This window comes from Epinephelus lanceolatus, chromosome 8, assembly GCF_041903045.1.
Source record: "Epinephelus lanceolatus isolate andai-2023 chromosome 8, ASM4190304v1, whole genome shotgun sequence".
Lineage (NCBI taxonomy): Eukaryota > Metazoa > Chordata > Actinopteri > Perciformes > Serranidae > Epinephelus > Epinephelus lanceolatus.
The window spans coordinates 11,986,624-12,007,592 of NC_135741.1; the positions used below are offsets into that span (position 1 = coordinate 11,986,624).

A 20,969-nucleotide genomic window follows, 5' to 3' on the forward strand; every position below is an offset into this window, starting at 1 on the left:
CCCTGAGTTTTTAAAAATCTCTGTACACACTAGAATGCATAAGAGAGTATTTTGGCCTTGTGATGTGCAGTTTGTAAATTCAAGAGCGGCCTAAAAACATTGTTATGACGTATTTAAGAAGGAGAATAAAATGTCCAACACCATAAATTGGTCTCAGGCCTATTGACCTGTTAAATATTTCTTTTTGTCTAAAATGAAATCCCTGATTAAAAAGAATAAACATTGCATGTGGAGTGCCACAAGGCTCAGTTATGGGTCCTCTATTCTTGAGTCTCTGCCACAAGGGGTTATCATTCAAAACGACTCCAAATACTTGCCGGCTACCTCGCCATGATGGTAGTAAGGTGTACAGGCTAACGTTAGCTTTTTCAAAACACCAACTGGAGATCTCATCAACTTTAATTCTCGTTCAATTTAAGGACGGTGGAGCTAACTCAAAGATACGAGTACTGCTCTCAACATGAAAAAGTTTTCCTTCCAATCCTTTACAATCCAACATCTGCTGGTTTGACCAGCTCGATCAAAATCCTTTAGCTTTAGCAGACTTCAAACGGTGGACACTGAGGTGGAACAAAAATATTAGGTCTGTTTGTCCGAGAAGTGGCGCAGCAATACTAGGTTTAAGTGTAAAGCAGTCATTAGACCAAGCAGTGCTAACAAAACATTAGCAAACCGGTCGTTGGCCGTAGCTGTTGTTTCTAGCATGCTCATTACACAAAGCAACAACAGGAATGCATAATTTGAGAGCATTATGTTATTGAATGCTCTGTTTTACATGCCAACACATGGAACCGCAGTTTCAAAAAATCAGCACTTTAGAAAGCATTTTTAAAAATGACCTAAAACTCTGTTTGCTTGTGGACGAGAGGCCAAATCGTAAAAGAAAATATCCATTTACAAAATTATCTGTATACATGTAGACAGGGCCTTAGACAACACTACACCAGCAAGACCTGATGGTTGAATAAACTGAAATGCTTTTTTTTTTGTATTAATGAAAAAAAAAAAAAAAAAAAAAACTTCCTGGTAAACTGATTGTCTTATGACATATTTCTGTCCTTTAAAATCTGAAATGGTAGGGAAGTAGACTGGGAAGATTTTGGCAGTGACTGAGCTATTCCACAGAACTGTACACATCCATACTCTAAAATGGGATTTCCATTTGAGTCATGCTGTTCCCATTCATCCCTTTTCTGTCTTTACACGTGCCTTCGAACAACACCCTTACTGTGAGGCGTGACATAGGTTTTATTCAGTCAGAACACATTGCTTTGTATTCTCATGCATCCCCTCCGTTACTGGGCCTTTCACCGGCCCCATCACATGTCAAAATGCATTCTTTTTCTTTTTTTGGTTCAAGTGAAGGTTCTTCACATATCCTTCATCTTGTGCAGCCAAACTTTCCTGTTTGGCTTTGGTTGAGAACTCTGTAGATGAGGGGTAATTTATAATGACAGGGAGAGCTTTGGTTGGCATTTTTTTTTGTAGTATCTCTGTTCAGTCACGACGGCTAATGCCCGCCTCCACTTCTAGACTCCCCAGTCGTCCAGTCAATGATGATAAACGACAAACTCATGACCATGAAGATGAATCCCAGTGCAGCAAAGCATGCAGCCTGCAGCAAAGGAGGGAAAGAAAACATCTGTGTCAACAACACATTAAAAATACACTGATATTTAAATGACAAAGATAAATTCACTGCATCATTGATAGCTGAAGTTGTACCTGAATCTTGGGTCTTGACAGAAAAGGCTCCTCGTCATCAGGAACGATCCGGACGTAGAAGATTCCTGGTAGGATGAAGATGAGGCTGGGGGCAGATGTGGCTCCTAAAGATGGAGAAGAAGTTTATGTTACAAAGAATTTCACTGCTGGAATGATAGTCATTTTATAAAACTGGGCTGTCTGTGCTGTACTCTACTATACTCATTGTGTCCGTGGTGGCAGGCATAGGAAAATGCAGAAGTACAATCTGTAGGTTCAGCAACAGTTCAAGAGCCAAATAATGCAGTTAATTTGAGCCAGGCCCACAGGAACCCTGCTCAGTCTTGCTTCCAATTTTTCTCAGTGGCCACAGCAAAAAAAATCCCCTGTGGCTATAAGCATTTTCCCCATTGTCCACTATTGTAAAAGAGACAGCTGTCAAACTGTTGACAGGACACCTCGAACTGCAAACAAGGTCAATTATGACTCTTTCTATTCTGAATTTCTGATCCATGAAGGTTTTGTTTTGTTAAACTTTCCTTGACATGAAAAAAATTGTTTTAAAAATGTGTGACATCATCACCATGAAAAGTTGCTGAAGAAACACCACTGTGCATATTCAGTGGGCCACATATTTGGGAAGTAAACCCAGAGGCTAGAAATGTTTTGTTGACGTATGTGCTAGGCAAGCAACACCACTGGAATGAATAGGCGCCATCTTGGGTTTCAGTGTCTAGTTATTTTTATACATCTATTGTTTGAGCTGGGAGATGAGCAGGGAGATCTGGGCACTGGTGAGATGAAGTTTACCACTGTTCACTTACACATACTACCCACATTGTTATACAGAGCTGGTTGAAAATCAGCAAAGTATTTATTTAAGGTTTCCATTCTTCCTGTGTGAACATACCGATGAGGCCAAAGATGTCGCGAATGGAGGGCACAAAGATAACCAGGATGTTGACCACAAAGATGAGACAAAATGCAATTGTGATGTGTATGGCCCAGTTGAACGGCTTCTCAGGGAACAGGATCTGGAGCACTGCTCTGCGGATCTACAGAGGGAAGGAGGGAAAGAGGGGAAATGTCATGTTTTCTTTACAAATAAAAAGAGCATTAGGATTGACAAACCAAGCTATTAAAAGTAGAAGCTGATCTTAGTTTATCACCACAGGTAACATTATCATTATAGAACTGCTACTGAGGTTCTCTCTGGGCACTCCGGCTTCCTCCCACAGTCCAAAGACATGCAGGTTGGGGATAGGTTAATTGGTGACTCCAAATTGTCCGTAGGTGGGAATGTGAGCGCGAATGGTTGTCTGTCTCTATGTGTCAGCCTGCGATAGTCTGGCGACCTGTCCAGGGTGTAACCTGCCTCTCGCCCGATGTCAGCTGGGATAGGCTCCAGGCCCCCCCCCCCGCGACCCTCAAAAGGATGAAGCGGTTAGAAGATGGATGGATGGATGGAACTGCTGTTGAGAAGTAGTTGTGCAAGACAAGCTTCTATATGCGTCACGTTAACCCCATCCCAAACAGGTATTGCAGGTATTTTCTGTCACCTGTTTAAAGCAAAATATCTGCGTTAATATGGAGAGAGGTGAGATTCTAGAATTCTAGATATCTGCTTATTTGCTGTCTTGTTGAGAGTTAGATGAGAAGATGGATACCACTCTCTTATCAGTTCAATGTGAAACTTGAGCTGGTTAGCTTAGCGTAGCATAAAGACTGGAAACAGCTAGCCTGGGTCTGTGTAAAGCGTGCCAGCGCCTCTAAAGCTCACCACAGTCAACCAGTGGAGACTCCCAGTAAATAACCCCCTTGTATCCTATCCTACTGGCAGCACCAGTTATGTTGTGTGGAGGCAACATCAGGAATACTTTGGATAGGATAGAAGGATAAAAATTGTCCAACATCATACATTTGTCTCAGGGCTATTGACCTATTCAGACTTTTTTTGTCTTTAAGTGAAATCCCTCATGAAAAAGAATAAGCATTGCATGTGGAGTGCCACAGGGCTCAATCATGGGTCCACTACTCTTTAAGTCTCCACAGGGGGTCATTATTCATAATGCTGAAACAGATCTTCCACAATGATGCAGTACTAATTGAACTTCACACATATATGTATGGTTATCTCATTTAAAGGTCTGCTATGCAGGATTGTTGGCTACAGTTAGTAAACATGCTTGTCAGTGAAAATAAAAACCAACCCCAGATTCACTCTTGTTTGGTGTTTGGCCTCACTATAATGCAATTTTTCGGTGCTGTGTCTCTTAGACACCTGCTGTTTATGGTCTGTCACCTGGCCACTACCTTTTTATAAGCCCCAACCTCACCTGAGCGATGTGCGGATACATGCCCATAAACATCCCAAACACAGAAAATAAAAAATAAAAGCAGATGGCAGAGTCTCTGCAGAATAATAAACTGTCACACACTACTAGTGGGTCATAGTGATGATTGAAAGGGAGTTACTTCTGTGCAAGTCTATATATTGTTTTTATGAAAATTCTGTATAGTATGTTTATTATGTAGCATTACTACATTATATTTTCAAGATTTTATCTAGGTTAGATGTGTTCTTTAGACCAGTGGTTCCCAACTGGCCCAACCACAGGGTCCAGATTTGTCCTTTGTCATCAGTTCAAGGTCCACACAGTTTAATATAATTAGCGTCATACTTGTGTTTGGCCATGTTGTTGAGCTAGTTTGCTGTCTCTGTCAAGTAACTGTCCATTGTGCACTCACTCTACAGCAGAGAAAGGCACTTCAAAATAAAAGCTCTGGGCCAGAAATTTACTGTACTTCAAAATAAAGTGTGGTTTTTTATAAATGTGACACATTTGCAATTTACTTGCGGTCCACTAAGAATGGACCTGTGACCCACTTTTGGACCACGACCAACCAGTTGGGAAGCAATGCTTTAAAGAAACTTGTAATATTTCTTATAAGAAGGCTTCACTATAATGCAGTGAGGTTCTCTTATGTACAGCATTTATATTTATATACAATACATATTCACATATTCTAGGAAATTGAAGTTTTTCTATGTTTAAAATGTCTTTACATATTTGCTTCAGGCTGCAACTAATGATTGCTTTTTGAATAATCAATAAATTATTTGGTCAAAAAAATGCCCAGAAATATAAAGTTCACACAGTCATAGTTTTTTTTGTCTGGCCATCAGTACAAAACGCAAAGACATTTGGTTTACTATCATAAAAGACTAAGAAATATTCACATTTGAGAAGCTGAAACCGTTTGGGCTTTAAAAGTCTTAAACATTTAACTGATGAGTTAAATAATTGATCAGTTATGGTTTTAGCTCTGTATTATTATTATCTGTATTTATTTATTTATTATCTCCTCTTTTGTGTCTCTTGGTTTTCTTATTTTTTTCTGAATCTACTTTTGTTATTATATAAAGTTCATTGAATTTTGTTTGAGTGGAAAGTAAATTGTAACAAATATTGTTTTTTTTTTCGTTGATAGATGTCTTACCGGGAAAAGAACGACGGGGACGGTCAGAGTGACGGCCACCAGCACAGCCAGACGCACACAGAGAATCAGGACATCCAGTGCGTCCACTTTACTGTAGGTGTGTAACAGCTCTGACTCAACAGCACCTGCCCACAGAGAAGCAGACACCCCTTAACATATCTCACGTGGTCCAGTCCCTCATTCACAACACACTCTGGGAACAAGTGGGTCATTCATTTGAAAGTCTTTCCATTCACAACCTCAGAGCAAGGTGACCTTTGACTCTTGGGAGTAAAGAGCATCTTACCATAAAAGGTGAGGTAACCAAACAGAGCTGTTAGCAGGTACATGACGAACATGGCCAGGATGGAGGTGTTGGCAACTTTCTGCATACGTTTCTTGGTGGCACTGGGGTAAAGCCAAGCAGGAAAATACACATTAATGTTAATAAAACATTTTAGTACATCCAACAAAGGCACTACATTTTGGTTTTGGGGAATGGATGAGGATATTCTGACTTACTCTCGTAGCTCAGTGTAGATTGGTAGCACCTCTGGGTGGCAGACGAAAGCGAAGGCCAGAATTGGAATGGTGTACGCTGTCTAAAAGCCAAACACGCCAAAGGTCAGTGAGAAACCCTCCCAAACGTGACTTGAGGAACACAATCAAATGCTTGTTCTACACCCGACATCGCTGTTGACATAACATGTCTTAATGCTGTTGACATAACACGCAGGAGTGCAGAACCAAGGAATAAATACACAGCTGACGATTCAGGAAAACTGGACGCACACGTGAAAATGTTTCCTGTCTGACCTGTGAGTTGACGGTGAATAGTTTGGCCTCACAGAAATCATCTGTTCCGTTAATGAGAGCGTGGTCATCAGCAATAGGAGTTGTGTTGTGATGTTCGTCATCCAGTGGACACAGGATGTTGAATTTCTTGTAGATAACCTGTGGAGACACACCCCTTGGTTAATCAAAGATGGATGTTTATAGGTCCAGTGTGTAGGATTTAGGAGGATATACTGGCAGAAATGAAACATAATATATTTAGTATGTTTTCTTTAGTGTACAATCACCTGAAAATAAGAATTGTTGTGTTTTAATTTATCCTAGAATGAGCAGTTTATATCTACATAGGAAGCAGGTCCTTGTCTACAGACATCATCATGTTGCAACGCCATTTATACAGTGGCCCAAAAGAGACAAACTGAACGGCTATCATAGTTAGCAGTTAACGTGAAACTGCATTATTCAGTGTTTTAATGGGTTTAAATCAGTGGATCCGTTTGTTTTGGAGTGAAAGAGACCACTGCGAATAATTCAGCTCACGGTAAAAACCTCCTGACCAGAAAAAAGGTAAGCACACATGAGCAGGTGCTAGGCTAGCGGCCCATCTGCAGCGAGCTAAACATTGTAGGAGAAACACTGATTTGTAACATGAAACTGCTTTATTCAGTGTTTTACTGGTTTTAATCACTCGATCTGTTTGTCAAAGAAAGGAAGAGACCTCTGGGAATAATTCGGCTCCCGGTAAAAACCTCCTGAACGTCTGGATCTTAAGTTATCAAAGAAAAATGTTGAGCCCATATTAGCAGGAGCTGGGCTAATGGCTATCTCCGACATGCCGAACAGCGTTGGGGAAATTTACCGGTCTAAATCAGTGGATCAGTTTGTTTTGAAGAGAAATAGAGCTCTGCAGAAAATTCTGCTCACGGCAAAAACCTCCTGAGAGTCGGGATCAGAAAAAAGGTGAGCACACATTAGCAGGTGCTAGGCTAACGGCCCATCTGCAGCAAGCTAAACAATGTAGGAGAAACACTGATTTGTAACATGAAACTTCTTTATTCGACATTTTACCGGAACAAATCAGTGGATCAGTTTGTTTTGAAGAGAAAGAGACCTCTGCAGTTAATTCCACTCATGGCAAAAACTTCCTGAACGTCGGGATCAGAAAAAGGTGGCCGCATTTTAGCGGATGCTAGGCTAGCGGCCCATCTGCAGTGAGCTGAACATCATAGGAGTAACATTGATTCTTTATTCATCGTTTTACTGGTTTAAATCACCAGGTAAGTTTGTTTTAGAGATGGAGAGACCTCTGCAGATAATTCGGCTCCTGATATTAAACCCTCTGAACACTGAAGGAGTTTTAACGGTAGAAATAGAAGAACAGTAGAAGTTTCATCTGGTGCAATCTGCAATCCTCACCACTAGATGCCACTAAACTCCCCTAAATCCTACACACTGGACCTTTATCAGAGTATCGTGGTGGTATTGTAGGTGTCTTTGTTGGCTCAATGGTTGAGACTCACCGAAATTAGGAAGAACACCATGCAGGAGAGGGAGAACCCACTTGTGTAGCCCAAGTAACCTGTGTTGCAATGATGATAAGATGTTGCAGAATGATTTATGGATTCTGGAAGTGATGTTTTAACTTTGATACAGGACATGAAAGTAAATACAACAAAAAAAACATGGAGACATGATGTAACATGGGAGAGTACGGGGAATAACAAAAGTGTGTGGAGACAGAATGAAAAACATACCAAGTTGTTTCATGAGTGCTAGAGGAAGGATGATGCAAGCACTAACAATGATGATCAAGTAGTTTCCATTCAAGTACCACTCTCTAAGAGACAGTCAGACAAACAGATGGAAAAAATCAGTACATAACTAAACAAAAAAACTATTCATGAATCACAGTCAAATTAACACTGGGACACTCACCCTGTGATTTCGTGTTTACCCAGGAAAGCTTGAATAACCAGTGGGAGCTCAGACTTGACAATGAAGAGGTAGCTGGACATTGCTAAAAGGAAGTGAAAACAGTCAGTCTTAGCTAATGCTTTCACTTACAGATTTCAGACATGAACATCAAAGAGAAAAATAGCACGACAATACCTCCTATGTTGTGCATTGTAATGATGCATGCGGCCAGCATTTTTCCTGGAGCACCAAAAGCCCGATTTCCAAGCTGCTCATACGCCCGGATGCCTGAAGATACATTATATATACATGAATAATGAGATAAGTTATGAATGCAGGATTGACTCTGTGGCTGTGTTTGATAAATTATGTGCATTGAGACTGGCTTTGGTGCTTACCAACAACTCCAGCACTCTTCAACAGGAGGTGAATTGAATATGCTGACAGAATGGCAATGGACACCAGCAGGATTCTGAAACACACAAGAGCAGAGATCCCAAATGTTAATCTATCTACAAATTACATGGCAGAAATGTATCAGTGGTCTCATACACCTGGACATTATACTTATTATAGGAGCAGTGTGTAAGATTTAGGGGGGTTTAGTGGCACCTAGTGGTGAGGACCGCAGATTGCAACCAGCTGAAACTTCTCCTGGTTAGAATTCCTTCAGTGTTCATTATTCAGAATGTTTTTAACAGGAACCAAATTATCCGCAGAGGTCTCTTACCCTCTTAAACGCACGGACCCAGTGATTTTAACCAATAAAATGCTTAACAAAGCAGTTTCACGTTACCAATCAGTGTTTCTCCTACGCAGTTTGGCATGTCACAGACAGGCTGCCTTCCCAGCACCTGCTAATGTGTGCTCATCTATTTTCTCTGGTAACTTAATGTGTGCTCACATTTTTTCTGATACAGAAATTCAGGAGTTTTTACCCTGAGCTAAATTAAACGCTGAGGTCTCTTCCTCTTTAAAACAAACTGATTAGGTGATTTAAACCAATAAAACACTGAATAAAGCAGTTTCATGTTAAACATTTGTATTTTTGTGACGCACTGGGCCCGGAATAGCTGCTAACTACAGTGGACGACGCAAATGGCCCTATCTAGAACCAGTCTTTGGTTTGTCTGTTCTGGGTTACTGTAGAAATTATGTAGATATGAACAGCTCATTCTAAGGTAACAAAAACATAACAATTCTTATTTTCAGGTAAAGAAAAGAACTAAAGAAAACTTTTTATATCATATTCCATTACTGCCAAGATATGCTCTTTTTTTTCTTTTTTTCTTTTGATAGTAAAGCTTGCCGACCCCTGCTTTAAAGAAATCCTTCGCCTACAAAACGATCACCTGTATATCAGTTACACACCCTGTGTTATGTTGAATTGAAAAAGAAAACTTTGTTTGTGTGACAGTTAGTAAATGGATGTTTTGATTTGAGTTGTGCTGTTGTTAAATGCGGCCCCCCTCTTATTCGAATTCATCGAGAATTTTCTGTTTTTGGATTCTTGGTTTACTTGAAGCAAGAAAAACAGTTTTCTTCACAAATTCAACATTAACACGTGGTGAGTAATTAATATACAAACAGTCATTTTGTGGGTGAAATATTTCTTGAAAGGTAAAACTGTCTCATTATCAAAACATAAAAAATGAAACTGACAGAAATAAAAAAAAATCCTTTAGAAACTTCTTCAGAAACTAAACTCTTAATAAGCAACTCTTGTAATTGTTGTCTTTTTTTTTTCCACCCACACAACTGAGTCTGGCTCTGACAGACTGGCTCCCTAGCCATCCTCCTCCCCCTCCTGCCACATAGCACAGGACTGATCCAGGCAGGCGTGTCTTGGATCTGATCACTACAGGCTGCTATTTTTAACCACTCAAATCTGATTTAGGGAAGCTGCGTGTGTATGAGCTCTAATGTACATTCTGACAGATAAGGCTCCGTACAGCAGCCGGTGTATACAGTACAACACCCACAACACACACAGGTAGACAGACAGAAACACACACACACACAGAGACTGAAGCACGGGGCCCATCCCCCTGCCTCCACACATACCTGTCCAAACACAAATACACACACAGTCAGATGATACACACACGCCACTGGAGCTCTACTTCTAGCCTTATAAGGACCCTCTATTGACCATATTCAGTATCCACTAACAAAAGCTTTAGTTAAACCTTAAGCTAAAATTCTAATTCTAATAATAAATAAATTATTATTTGTAATTTACTTAAAAGCATCTTTCAGACAGAAGGCACAGTACTTTACATATGGAACTAAAATATACAACATAGTAAAAGATACGAAATGACCGGAGTGCTTTGAAGCTTTGATTGTAGTCATGGTAATCGAAGTCAAATTCAGTATTCGAATGCTCCGATTTTCTATACCATTACCCCAACAATCCCAAAGAGCCCATAAATTTAAAAATAATATTCAACATGATTCTTTATGCATCAACATAATTCAGAATCAGAAATACTTCATTGATCCCCGAGGGTCAATTATTATTCATTACAGTTGCTGCTACAGTATGTTAAGAATAGAGAATTATAAGAAATAAGAATAAGACTATTAAATAGAAGTATGTTAATATAAAGCAATAAAAAACAAAATAGAAATAAAAATGTGCATTAAAATAAAAATAAAATTAAAAATAGAATGTGCGTTATGCCACAGTGTTTAACACAAGTACTTTAGATATTAAAATATTAAAAATAAAATATATATCGTCACTGAACTGAGGCAGTAAATGTGAAATTTAATAGAATTTAATAGAATAAACAAGCATAAGATAAAGGTAGACATAAGAAATATGTATAGTTATGTGCATGATAAAGTCGTTTGAATAATTGCACACAATATTGCGGCAGTTGAATAATTGCACCCAATATATAATTATGAATTATAACTGCAGAGGATGAATGAAGTCCAGAGATGCCAGTCTGCTGACTCAGAGCGGCTGACACTCTGAGGGAGGAGTTGTACAGGTTTAAAGCCACAGGCAGGAATGACTTCCTGTGGCGCTCGGTGGTGTTTCCTGGGGGAACGAGTCTGTCACTGAATGTGCTCCTGTGTTTGAACAGCACATGGTGGAGTGGGTGGAAGACATTGTTCAGTTATTTTATTAATTATTAGTTATTCTCCAAGAAGGACATTTAAACTTATACATTTACATTACATTTAAACTCTGACAAAATGTCAAGCGTTTGGAAGAGTTTCAAGATTTACAAAGACAACCCCCCAGAAAACGCTGCCCATATGATTTCTAGAACTCCCTTCATAAACCACATTACTCCTGTTCTTTAGCAGCTTCTCTGGCTTCATGTTGAACATCATATCAAAGACTTTGCTTCTCACCTTTAAGGCCCTTCATAGTCGAGCCTCTCAGTATCTTTCTAAACTCCTTCATATCTTCACACCCTCCCGTACTCTTAGATCCTCGTCTGTGATTCAACTCACACCATCATCTGCCCTCTTGACTACCATGGGATCCAAAGCCTTCAGCCATTCTGCCTCCCGCCTTCGGAACTCTCTCCCCATGACATTCACAATATTGACTCCCTTTCCACTTTCAAATCCCGTCTGAAAACACGCCTTTTCAAGCTGGCATAGTCGGTCTGGTGGTGACACACACATCATTTATACCCAGTTTTTATATATAGGATTTTTTGTCTAGTTATTTTATTAACTTATTACTGTATATTACTGATTTGTTTGACTTTAAGATCTATGGCTACATTGCTGCTTGTTTTTAACTGTCTTGTAAAGTGTCCCTGAGTGCTTTGAAAAGTGGCTATAAATAAGATGTGTTATTATTATTCAAAAGTCGAGTGCCCCCATCCTTTGAAACTTTGATTAATTGCAAATGTCCTAGCGAAGCATCAGTGCCCAAGAACTGGTTTTCAGGACAGCCCTGGTAAAAAGTATACAGATATGCAAAATAGAGCCGTGTAAAAGGTCTTTCAAAATAAAAGAATTCAAGTACAGGGTGTCTACGGATATATAAAAGTTAAATTTAAGATTTTTAAGGACCTTTTTTTACCACTGTATATGAAATTTAAGACCGAACCTACAATGGAAATACACAGTTTAGCTTTAATGTGTTTAATATAAAGAAAGTAAAGAAAATATCATCGCTGCCACAAATGCTATGTATTACTGCAATTTGTTGGTCTCTTCAGTGATTGTAAACAGTCATTGGTTCTGTCAGGGTTGAGAATTTTTTACGGTATTGTGGCCGAAAATATTTAAGACCCTTTGAATCTGAATTTAAGACAATTTAAGACTTATTAAGGACCTGTAGACACCCTGAAGTAACACAGAAACCATCACTGTGTCCATCTATAACTCATGAACTAAAACACAATATACTGGCTCATTGGCTGCTTTCATTCTTTACTGTTCTGAGTCTAACACAGAAACATCTGAGAGTTACCAGCAAGGTGCTGCTGTCTTTCACCCATACTACAGAAACAGAGCCATTTCTCCTACAAAAAGCTTGAGAACACACACGATTAGCCGCCTCACTCTATTCTAATAACCTCAAGGAGTGTACATATATTTTACCTAAATACATTACATAAATCACAAGAAGGTGACAGTATATACGATATACTCCTGTGAGCAAACACATGAACCTACAATGGTAGAATCTCACAGACAAACAGACGGGGCACAAAGTTTAGCCAAAACATAGAGTGTGTGTTTGTCTTGCATACTCACAGAAAAAGAATGATTCCGGTGTTGGACATCGCAAAAGCCAATCCCAGAATTCCACTGCCCATTATGGCGTTACTGAGGTTAAAGATGGACATGCCAAATGAAGTCTTCCCCTCAAACTGCAGACAGAGGACAGCAGAGGATGTTAGACGAGCAAATCAACTCATGAATAAGTATCACATTAGCATCAATATTATTTACTGATGTAGCTCAGTCGACACTTTCTAACACGTGGCTCAGTAAAAGCACTCACATCTGTGAAGTGGGTTGCTTTCTTGACACCGGTTTTATGTGGAAGAAACTCCTCATGTTCGGCCAGGGCATCCAGCCCATCGAACCTACGATGGAAAAAAAATCACTGGTTTGAGGGAGCCACAAAAATACTGAAGCTTTTTAAAAGACACATGTTTAAAGTTACATTTAAAACACTTTCATCTGTTGAGTTGACGTTTGCTGGGGCATGCTGTGCCAATATGAGTAATTACTGCTCATTTGTGAGTCTTACCCGTCTTCCCTGCTGTGTCCGTTCATCTTCTGAAGCTCCATTCTGGTTGCTGTGGCTGGGACTCGAGAGACTTTGGAGATCAACTTTTGCTGGACTGGAGAAATTTTCTTCAAACTGTCACTTGGCTGGAGATAAAGAGAAAAACCTTGTTTAATTTGTGGTGTATTTACCAAAACCTGCTACAAATTAGGCCGTTATTTATGCAAGGAGACGGAGAAGGTTTAATGTCAGCTGGCATTGTTTTCACACACTATACAGAACATTCAAACACACCTCGGCTGCACCCGTCATCCTGCCAACTTTCCATCATTTGTGAGGAAAACTGCAAGCTGTACCTCAGCATGTGTCTTTACCTTACATAACAGCCCTATGTATCACCCTAACTTTAACAAGCTCAGACAAGCTCTCAGATTGAGTCTTCCCAGAAGCTGAGGGTGAGTTTTAATGCATGTAGAGAATACTTTAATGACATAGATGTAAGGTGTTGGCTCTGGTCTACAGTACAATAACTATTAGAGGTGTCAATTATCGTTAAACATCATGTTTTCTTATACTGTATCAAATCTCAAAAACTCAACTGATTTTTAATTAATAGTTTACATACAAAGATTTGTGGCAGTATTGAAATCTTTCTTCAGCCATGTGACTCTCGACACAGGGCCGGGCGATATATCGATAATTTGTTGATATCGTGATATGAGCTAGGTATAGTCTTGGATTTTAGATATGGTAATATCTTAAGTGTTTACTTTCCCTGGTTTTAAAGGCTGCATTACAGTAAAGTGATGTCATTTCCTGAACTTACCAGACTGATCCAGTTGTTCTTTTATTTTCCTTCATCCACTGAGTCATTATATCCACATTACTGGCTATTTATCAAGGATCTCATTGTGTAAATATTTTGTGAAAGCACCAATAGTCAACTGTACAGTACCACTGCAATATCAATATCGAGGTATTTGGTCAAAAATATTGTGATAGCACAGGAAGGGAATCGATGTATTGACAGAAGTATGTCCCCTCTCAGCTTGTTAGTATTGGACCTTTTTCCAGTTGACCCATTACATCACAGACCAGGCAATTGACAAGTTAGCTACAGTTAGCTAGCTGCTAACTGGTACCATGGTGGACAACTTTACAGCTCTGTACATTTCGTCTGTCCAAATATGCTCTGGATGTAGATTTCACCATGTTGTTACCGGCTTCTTCCTCTGTTTCGCATTTAGTGCTGTTTGACTTCCAAGTCAAAGCCTGGGGTGGAAACTGTGGAGCATGCGTTGAGCACCTCGTCCAGTTTGAGTCTGACTATACATGCAGGAGTAATTCAACTCCCAGTCACGTTATCTGGGTGTGACTTTGAGAAATCGGATTTAGTTCGATTTCAGTCGGACTGACATGTTTACATGTATTTTAAAAGGTTTTAGTTGAACTAACACAATAAATTCGATTTTTTTCTAATGCCATGTAAACATACTGACTGACAAATACAAAGGCAGATCCTGCTGTTCCTGCATACAATGGTGTTTTCTTCATACTATCACAGGTTTCCCCAAATTAGATGTTGAAAATTCACAATATATCGCCTTGCTTACAGTATCGCAATATATTGAATCACAACCACTGTATCGTGATACTAATCGTCACCAGGTTGTCACCAAAGCACAGCCCTAAGGGACAGAATCCCTGAGACATTGTGCTAACATCTACAATCACTTCAGGGTAAATTAACTAGCAGTTGATTTCAAATATTTCCTATCCTATCCTATATCATTTTCAGCCATAACTGTAACGCTTAAAGATATGTGGTTAAACAAGGTGGTCCGAACTATCTTGACGTTCCTGCTGTGCTTATTTTATCTGCTGTGTTGCTTTGCCTGGTCTTTGATAAACCACTTCTACTGGCAGGAAGCTCAGCAACGTCCTTCTGTGGACAGGGGCCACAGCAAAACGTATCTTAGCCACCTAAAAAGATCAATATCACTTGTGACAAACACTATATTTGAAATATTTTCCTCACTTTACCCCACACACTGACTGATGAAGGCAGCGGTAGATTGGCAACTCCTGTGTTCTGTCAAGTAAAATTACTTTTTGTCAATGGAGTCTGGTGGCTTTGAGATAACGGCTTCAGTTTCCTGTTGGAAAGGGCCGTCTAACAGCAAGATAAAGAGATGAAAATAAAGTGCACACTTAAACTGATATTGATTTTTTTTTTTAGGTGGCTAAGAACTACCAAATTAAGGCAGCGTTTGCTAGGTGCCGTTTAATTTTATGTATGAAGCGCTAGGGTTTTCACCCTTAAAGTTAAATGAACATCGTGGTTGAGTCTATAACTGAGTGATGTTACAGTAGCAGGCTGGCAAAGGTGTTTAAATAACCACAGCCTTTTAAAAGTAAACATCCTTATTATTTGTACTTAAACAGAAGGAAGCCACAGCACTAAAGACACACTGAATATGACTAATGCAATACAAACAGAAAATGTTATGTGGTTTCAAAAGGGCAGACCTATTTATAAAGTCTTGAGACACACAGCACTGCAATTTTTCTTGCTTGCCAAGGACAACAAGAATGTTGCTTTTTATAATACTTTTTTTCTTTTGGCGATGCAACAATCTTTTGGCACTGCTTTATTTCAGGAGTTCTGCTCCCTCCTTCAGATGCAAACCATCTACATAACTGTGGTAGTTAACAACATGAAAAATTCCAGTAAAAATGGACACTTGGGATGTAAGTCCATTTAAAGCTGTTGTGACATGAAAGGCTTTAAATAACAAATGTTGTCAGAGGACTTATGTTGCTCTAATCTGTTGTCGGCTACACAAAGCTGGCATGGACGGACTCTGGGAATGAGCGTAGGTCTGCCCTGTTGCCACGGGGTCATGGGATACTTCACTTCTCTGCGGGTCAAACTGCCCTCAGGATTTTCACATCTGACCCCGAAGGTCACACTCACACTACATTGTGCCATTCCTCAAGAGTTTCACACAAAAACAGAATTCTTTTTTAAATGCTACGCTCTATGCTCAACAGGCCTGTGAAGGTACAATAATTCATACAGCTTGGTGGTTGATAGCAGTGGGCCATGAAGATAAACAAAGGGTTCCTGTGTATTTTGTCTAAATACAGAGTAGCCTTTCCCCTGCATACTGGCCTTGGGTCAAGTTTGGTTTCAGTAACTGTCTTTAGCTACATACCCAACAAGTTTCCCATGGTCTATGGCCAGGACACTCAACCAACAAAGTACAGAGGAAAGGTCAGGAGTATCTTGTCATTAAAAAGCCACTTTTGATGGATTCATTTCGACTTTCACATTGTAAAAGGCGAAATTTACATGGAAATGCTCTGCATTTTCATGTGGGGAAGATGGAGGAACTAGACAAACCTGGTTAACTAGAAATTTGCGACTTGTTAGAGGTTTCAGCTTTTACACATTGGAAACAGTCAAAGAGTGGAAAAAAGTCATAAAAACAAAGTGCTCCTGAACTTATCATCTTTCTGTACAACTTTTTTTCCCCAAACAACATGCACTTTACAGTTTTATACCTGGAAAACAAACCTAAATATGACATAAAACAATCTCTATAACAATCCTGTCAATGACATTTTAGGCTAATTATAGTAGATATTACTGTATCCTCACTATCCAGCCGTGCGCACCACATGGCTCTTGTCTGACGCAAGACCAGCTCACTATTGACAGTTAGCCCTTCCCTTCTCTTCCTCAACATCTCAAACAGAGGGACACACACACACACACATTTCTCAGCAACTTACCTCGGTGGTCAAGAACGAAGCTAGTTTTCCTTTCAGATTATTGACACAATAAATCCTTGTGCAAGTTCACTTAATTTTCAGACTCCTCCAATGTTTATATATAGCTTTGTTCTTAAGAGCCTCTCCAAAGCTCCTTGGTAGTGAGGAGAGGAGAGAGTGAGAGAGATTACAGGCTGGGAGGAGTGAGCAGGAAATGGGAACACCCATTCTTAACCCTTTGTTAAACCAGTTACAGGTAGAGTTGCGGGCAGAGAGGCTGTGGGGCATCCACTCACCAGGTGTCTACACTGAAAAGGTGTCACCACTTGTGTGTAAACAAAGGAAGTGAATTGGCTGTGGTTTCAGAGACAGTCTGCAGTTGGAGGCAACAGGTAATCCCAGCAGCCCATCAAGTCAACAGGGTTTCTGGTGTTCATACCAATTACCATGTCAGTGCACAGTATGTGAGTAGAAAGGAGGGGAGAAGCGGGTGTCAGCTGAGGGGGGCTTTGTTAGAGCACGGGCGGATACTCACTGACACTTTGCATCCTGCTGGAAGTCACAGTGATGGTAATTAGCTTAGGAGATAAGCGTTTTTTTTGCCCACATGTGAATGTGCTTAAGAGTGGAAACATTGTGCATGCCTACAACTTATCGTGAGCTTGATCCAAAACAAACCGTAACACCTGAGCTGACACGTAACAGTAGACATGGACATGACATGTTAAAAAGATCCTTTAAATGTTTTCACACAGGGCGAGACTCTGGGAAAAGTACCCAGCTCCTCTGTTAGTGCAAAGCATGGTTTGATACAGTGTAATGTGGTTCACCACACTCACTTAACCAAGACTCGCCTATCTAAGATTTACAACAATGTCTCGCCAAACTGTGACAGATATAATCAGGCCCCTGCCAACTATATACATATTCTTTGGCTCTGGTTGTCCATGTCTATCGTCTGGACGATGATTCGTAGTACTTTGTCTGAATTGCCAGGCTGAAAGCTTGACCTGAACCCTTTCAGTGCTCCCTATGGTATGTTGACCTCTACCCTGTTTCTCTTCATCCCTAATGTCAAGCCCAGTTCAGTTCAGTTCAGTTCAGTACTTATTTCTTCCGTTTCCACTGTGAAAACTTGTGGATGGTACCAATTGCAACGTTCCTAACCATCCCCATTTTTTGGTCATCCCTCTGTTGGAGTACCTAGCACACTGATCAGTATCAAAAGGTGGAGCTAGAAACACTTAAGTCTGTTGATTAGTCATCAGAACTCTCACTCTTGCTCAGGGCTGAGCTGTGGCTGGTTTTATGTAACCACTGTTCAAACATTAGTAAGCTATAACTATAAAATGAAAGGATGTTTTGCTGCCTCGAACAGCAGCTGTAGCCTAAGAAAAAATAACTTAATTCACTGTGTAATTGCCTTCACCATGTTAGGAGATTGATTCTGAGTGTACCTCCATCTCATACTAATTAGATTCAGATTGTGTTTCACTTTCTGAAATTGGAGAACAAAAGACTGTCGCTCCAAAGAAGGTCCAGTGCATTTGTCAAGGTCTGGGGCCTCTTTTCTCACGTTTATCAAGACAGGTATTCCAACCTACATGTCAGAGCTGTTCTGATACCAGTATTGGTAATACCTCCAATACTGCCTAAAATATTGGAACAGGTATCGGCAAGTACATAAGTCTATACACAGATCTGATACCACGTTATTTATTGATAAACCTTTCCCTTCTTTTTATTAAATGTATAACAACATACACATTTACAATTTAACAAATATGTTTGTTTGTTTCCCCCAACCCTAGAATAATTAACAAATAAATAATAATACAAAAAATAAATTAACAGTAACACCACTATTACTATTACTACTACTACTAATAACAATACAGCTGTACATAATTTCCATACAATGTCAAAAAATTCAGTTCTGAGTTTCCAAAAACTCCATATAGGGGCTCCACAAGCAAGCAAAGTTCTTATCTTTCCTTTTTACAATATATGTTAGTTTCTCCAAAGCTAGACAGGCTGCTAGCTCCCTAGTCCACATACCAGTAGATGGTATATCCATGCTCTTCCATAATAGTGCAATTGTCCTTCTGGCTTGCAAAAGTCCAAAATCAGTGAGCAGTGACTGCTGGAGTGTCACAGCAAAGTCCTCAAGACATATCCCCAATGCACGGTTTAGCTTGTAAAGGAATTTCCTTTCCAATTATGAGACTTACACATTCATTGATAAGCCTACACAGCAAGGCAAAGTCATGAATAAAGTTAGTCATTAACAAAATGTCAAACTAGATCATAAAAGAAAGTTTACGGTGTTCATTTTCTGTATGTATTTGTTTAGGTTTTACAAAGGGTTTAACCTGAGCAATGCCAAACAATGATAGCATTTTACGTCCATATAGGGTTAGTGGTATACAGGTGCTAGATTTGTTTTGATGCAATGGTATCATGTCAGTACTCCGTATTGGTCAATATGCAAGTTAAGGTTTTGGAATCAGGAAGAAAAAAGTTTTATCTTTAGTTATTTTACCTAAAAAATGGTTTTCGAAAATCTCTACTGATAAATTATCGGGAGGGGAGGTGTGGCTATGTGAGGTTTTTGTGTTTGTTTTAATAAGTAGAGCTACAACATTTATGTGCCTCTAAACATCCTATTTATGTTCGTGTGTTATTGTTCTGGGTCAAGCGGGGCCTGTACTCACTTCTAAAAAAAATACGTCTTTGATCCTTGATGGCAGTACAATCCTTCAAAACCCATTTTAAAAGGTTTTAAAATGTTCCTACACAGTTCCAGTATCTCTGAAAATGTAGGTCACAGCATTCTGTCAGTGATAAAAGACACAGCAGACATCTATACGTATCCATCATATATGGAGACGCAGCAACAAAAACATGTGCTCAACATGTTGCTTGTTCATCAAGATTAAAATGTCATCCACTTCTCTGGGACTGCATTTCAGTTGGTTGATAAATTTCAGTTTAACTGAGATACACACCCAAGAAACACCCACATGCTTACTACATTATCTCAGCATGACACAGATACTCTACTGGAACGTGTGTTTTCTGATCTCATCTTGTGGCAGTATACACAGATACTAGAGTCCTTTTTTATACCTCTTGAAGAATAATTAGAAAGCTGGGTGTCATAATAAAAGCCAACCAAAAAACATCACTGCCATGTATTAATTAATATGTCAAGTTCAGACTATTTGGAGCAGCTTGTAAGCAAATGATCAGGATCGAGGTCTGTCAGATGAAGTGAATGTGAATGATAAAAAGATCATGGCTGCCCCCATCACCTTAAATGACCCTATGGTGACTTAAAGTCATTAGAACAAGAGATCTGGCAGAACTCCAGGACGAAGCCACTGACATGTAAAAAGACCCACAGATGTAAAACATAGTTCATCAGGAGACATTTTGTCTGGATAAAACCGTGCATCTAACGTTTAATGTTATTTCTGTACCAAACTGTGATGCCAGCATTTGCAGCCAAGATGATCTCCCATTTCAGTGAGTCATTTAAAATCCCACCTCTGTGCCGAGCAAACTGCCAGCATGTCAAGAAAGGGACAGCATTAATATACTGTATCCACAGCTGAAGCAGAAACCAGCTGAGAAGATTTTTTTTCATACATCTACTGTCAATACACAGCACATTATCAGTTGAGTTAAGGATAAAAAAAATTCTCACGTTTCTCCCCCCGCGTGTATGAATGGGAAATGTGTCGTGGCTCGAATGCTGGAGCAGCTGGATCGTGCTGGTGTGCAGGCCTTCCTCTGGCACTCACCTCTCGGGTATCAGTCAGGCAGCTGGATGTCCTCAGTCTAGACAGAAGTAACAGGGTAAAAGTTAAATCTTGTCAGCTGGTAGACGTCCAAAATCTGCTTTCCTCAGAGCTGTGAAGTCCCCTGCAGCTGTAAGAGGAGAGGAAAAAATGGGGGAAGGAGGGAGGTAGTAATTGCGCGCGTTCAGATATTTCCTGCCATGTCACAGAACAGGCCACTCCCTGTTCCTGCTCAGGCCACACGTGGGACTCACTTACTTTATAAAGTACTTTAAAAT

General features: G+C 39.8%; 1 protein-coding gene across 3 annotated transcripts; it reads right to left on the minus strand.

Annotated features, from left to right (window-relative positions):
• Window positions 1-1,339: 1,339 nt before the first annotated feature.
• On the minus strand, window positions 1,340-20,835 carry LOC117258599 (sodium-coupled neutral amino acid transporter 3-like). 3 transcript variants are annotated; one of them, XM_033629634.2, is made up of 16 exons: window positions 20,695-20,835; window positions 13,133-13,257; window positions 12,881-12,965; window positions 12,631-12,746; window positions 8,292-8,365; window positions 8,089-8,181; window positions 7,915-7,996; window positions 7,734-7,816; window positions 7,500-7,558; window positions 6,001-6,138; window positions 5,707-5,786; window positions 5,492-5,592; window positions 5,206-5,330; window positions 2,615-2,759; window positions 1,726-1,829; window positions 1,340-1,615 (listed from the first exon to the last, which is right to left on the minus strand). In XM_033629634.2, exons 2-16 carry the CDS (start codon window positions 13,171-13,173, stop codon window positions 1,511-1,513), a joined length of 1,431 nt encoding a protein of 476 aa, XP_033485525.1. In that variant the 5' UTR covers window positions 13,174-13,257; window positions 20,695-20,835; the 3' UTR covers window positions 1,340-1,510. The 3 variants fall into 3 exon arrangements, with proteins under 3 accessions (XP_033485525.1, XP_033485527.1, XP_033485526.1); XM_033629636.2 differs by having other exon boundaries at window positions 20,598-20,737; XM_033629635.2 differs by lacking the exon at window positions 20,695-20,835 and adding an exon at window positions 16,910-17,049.
• Window positions 20,836-20,969: the final 134 nt, after the last annotated feature.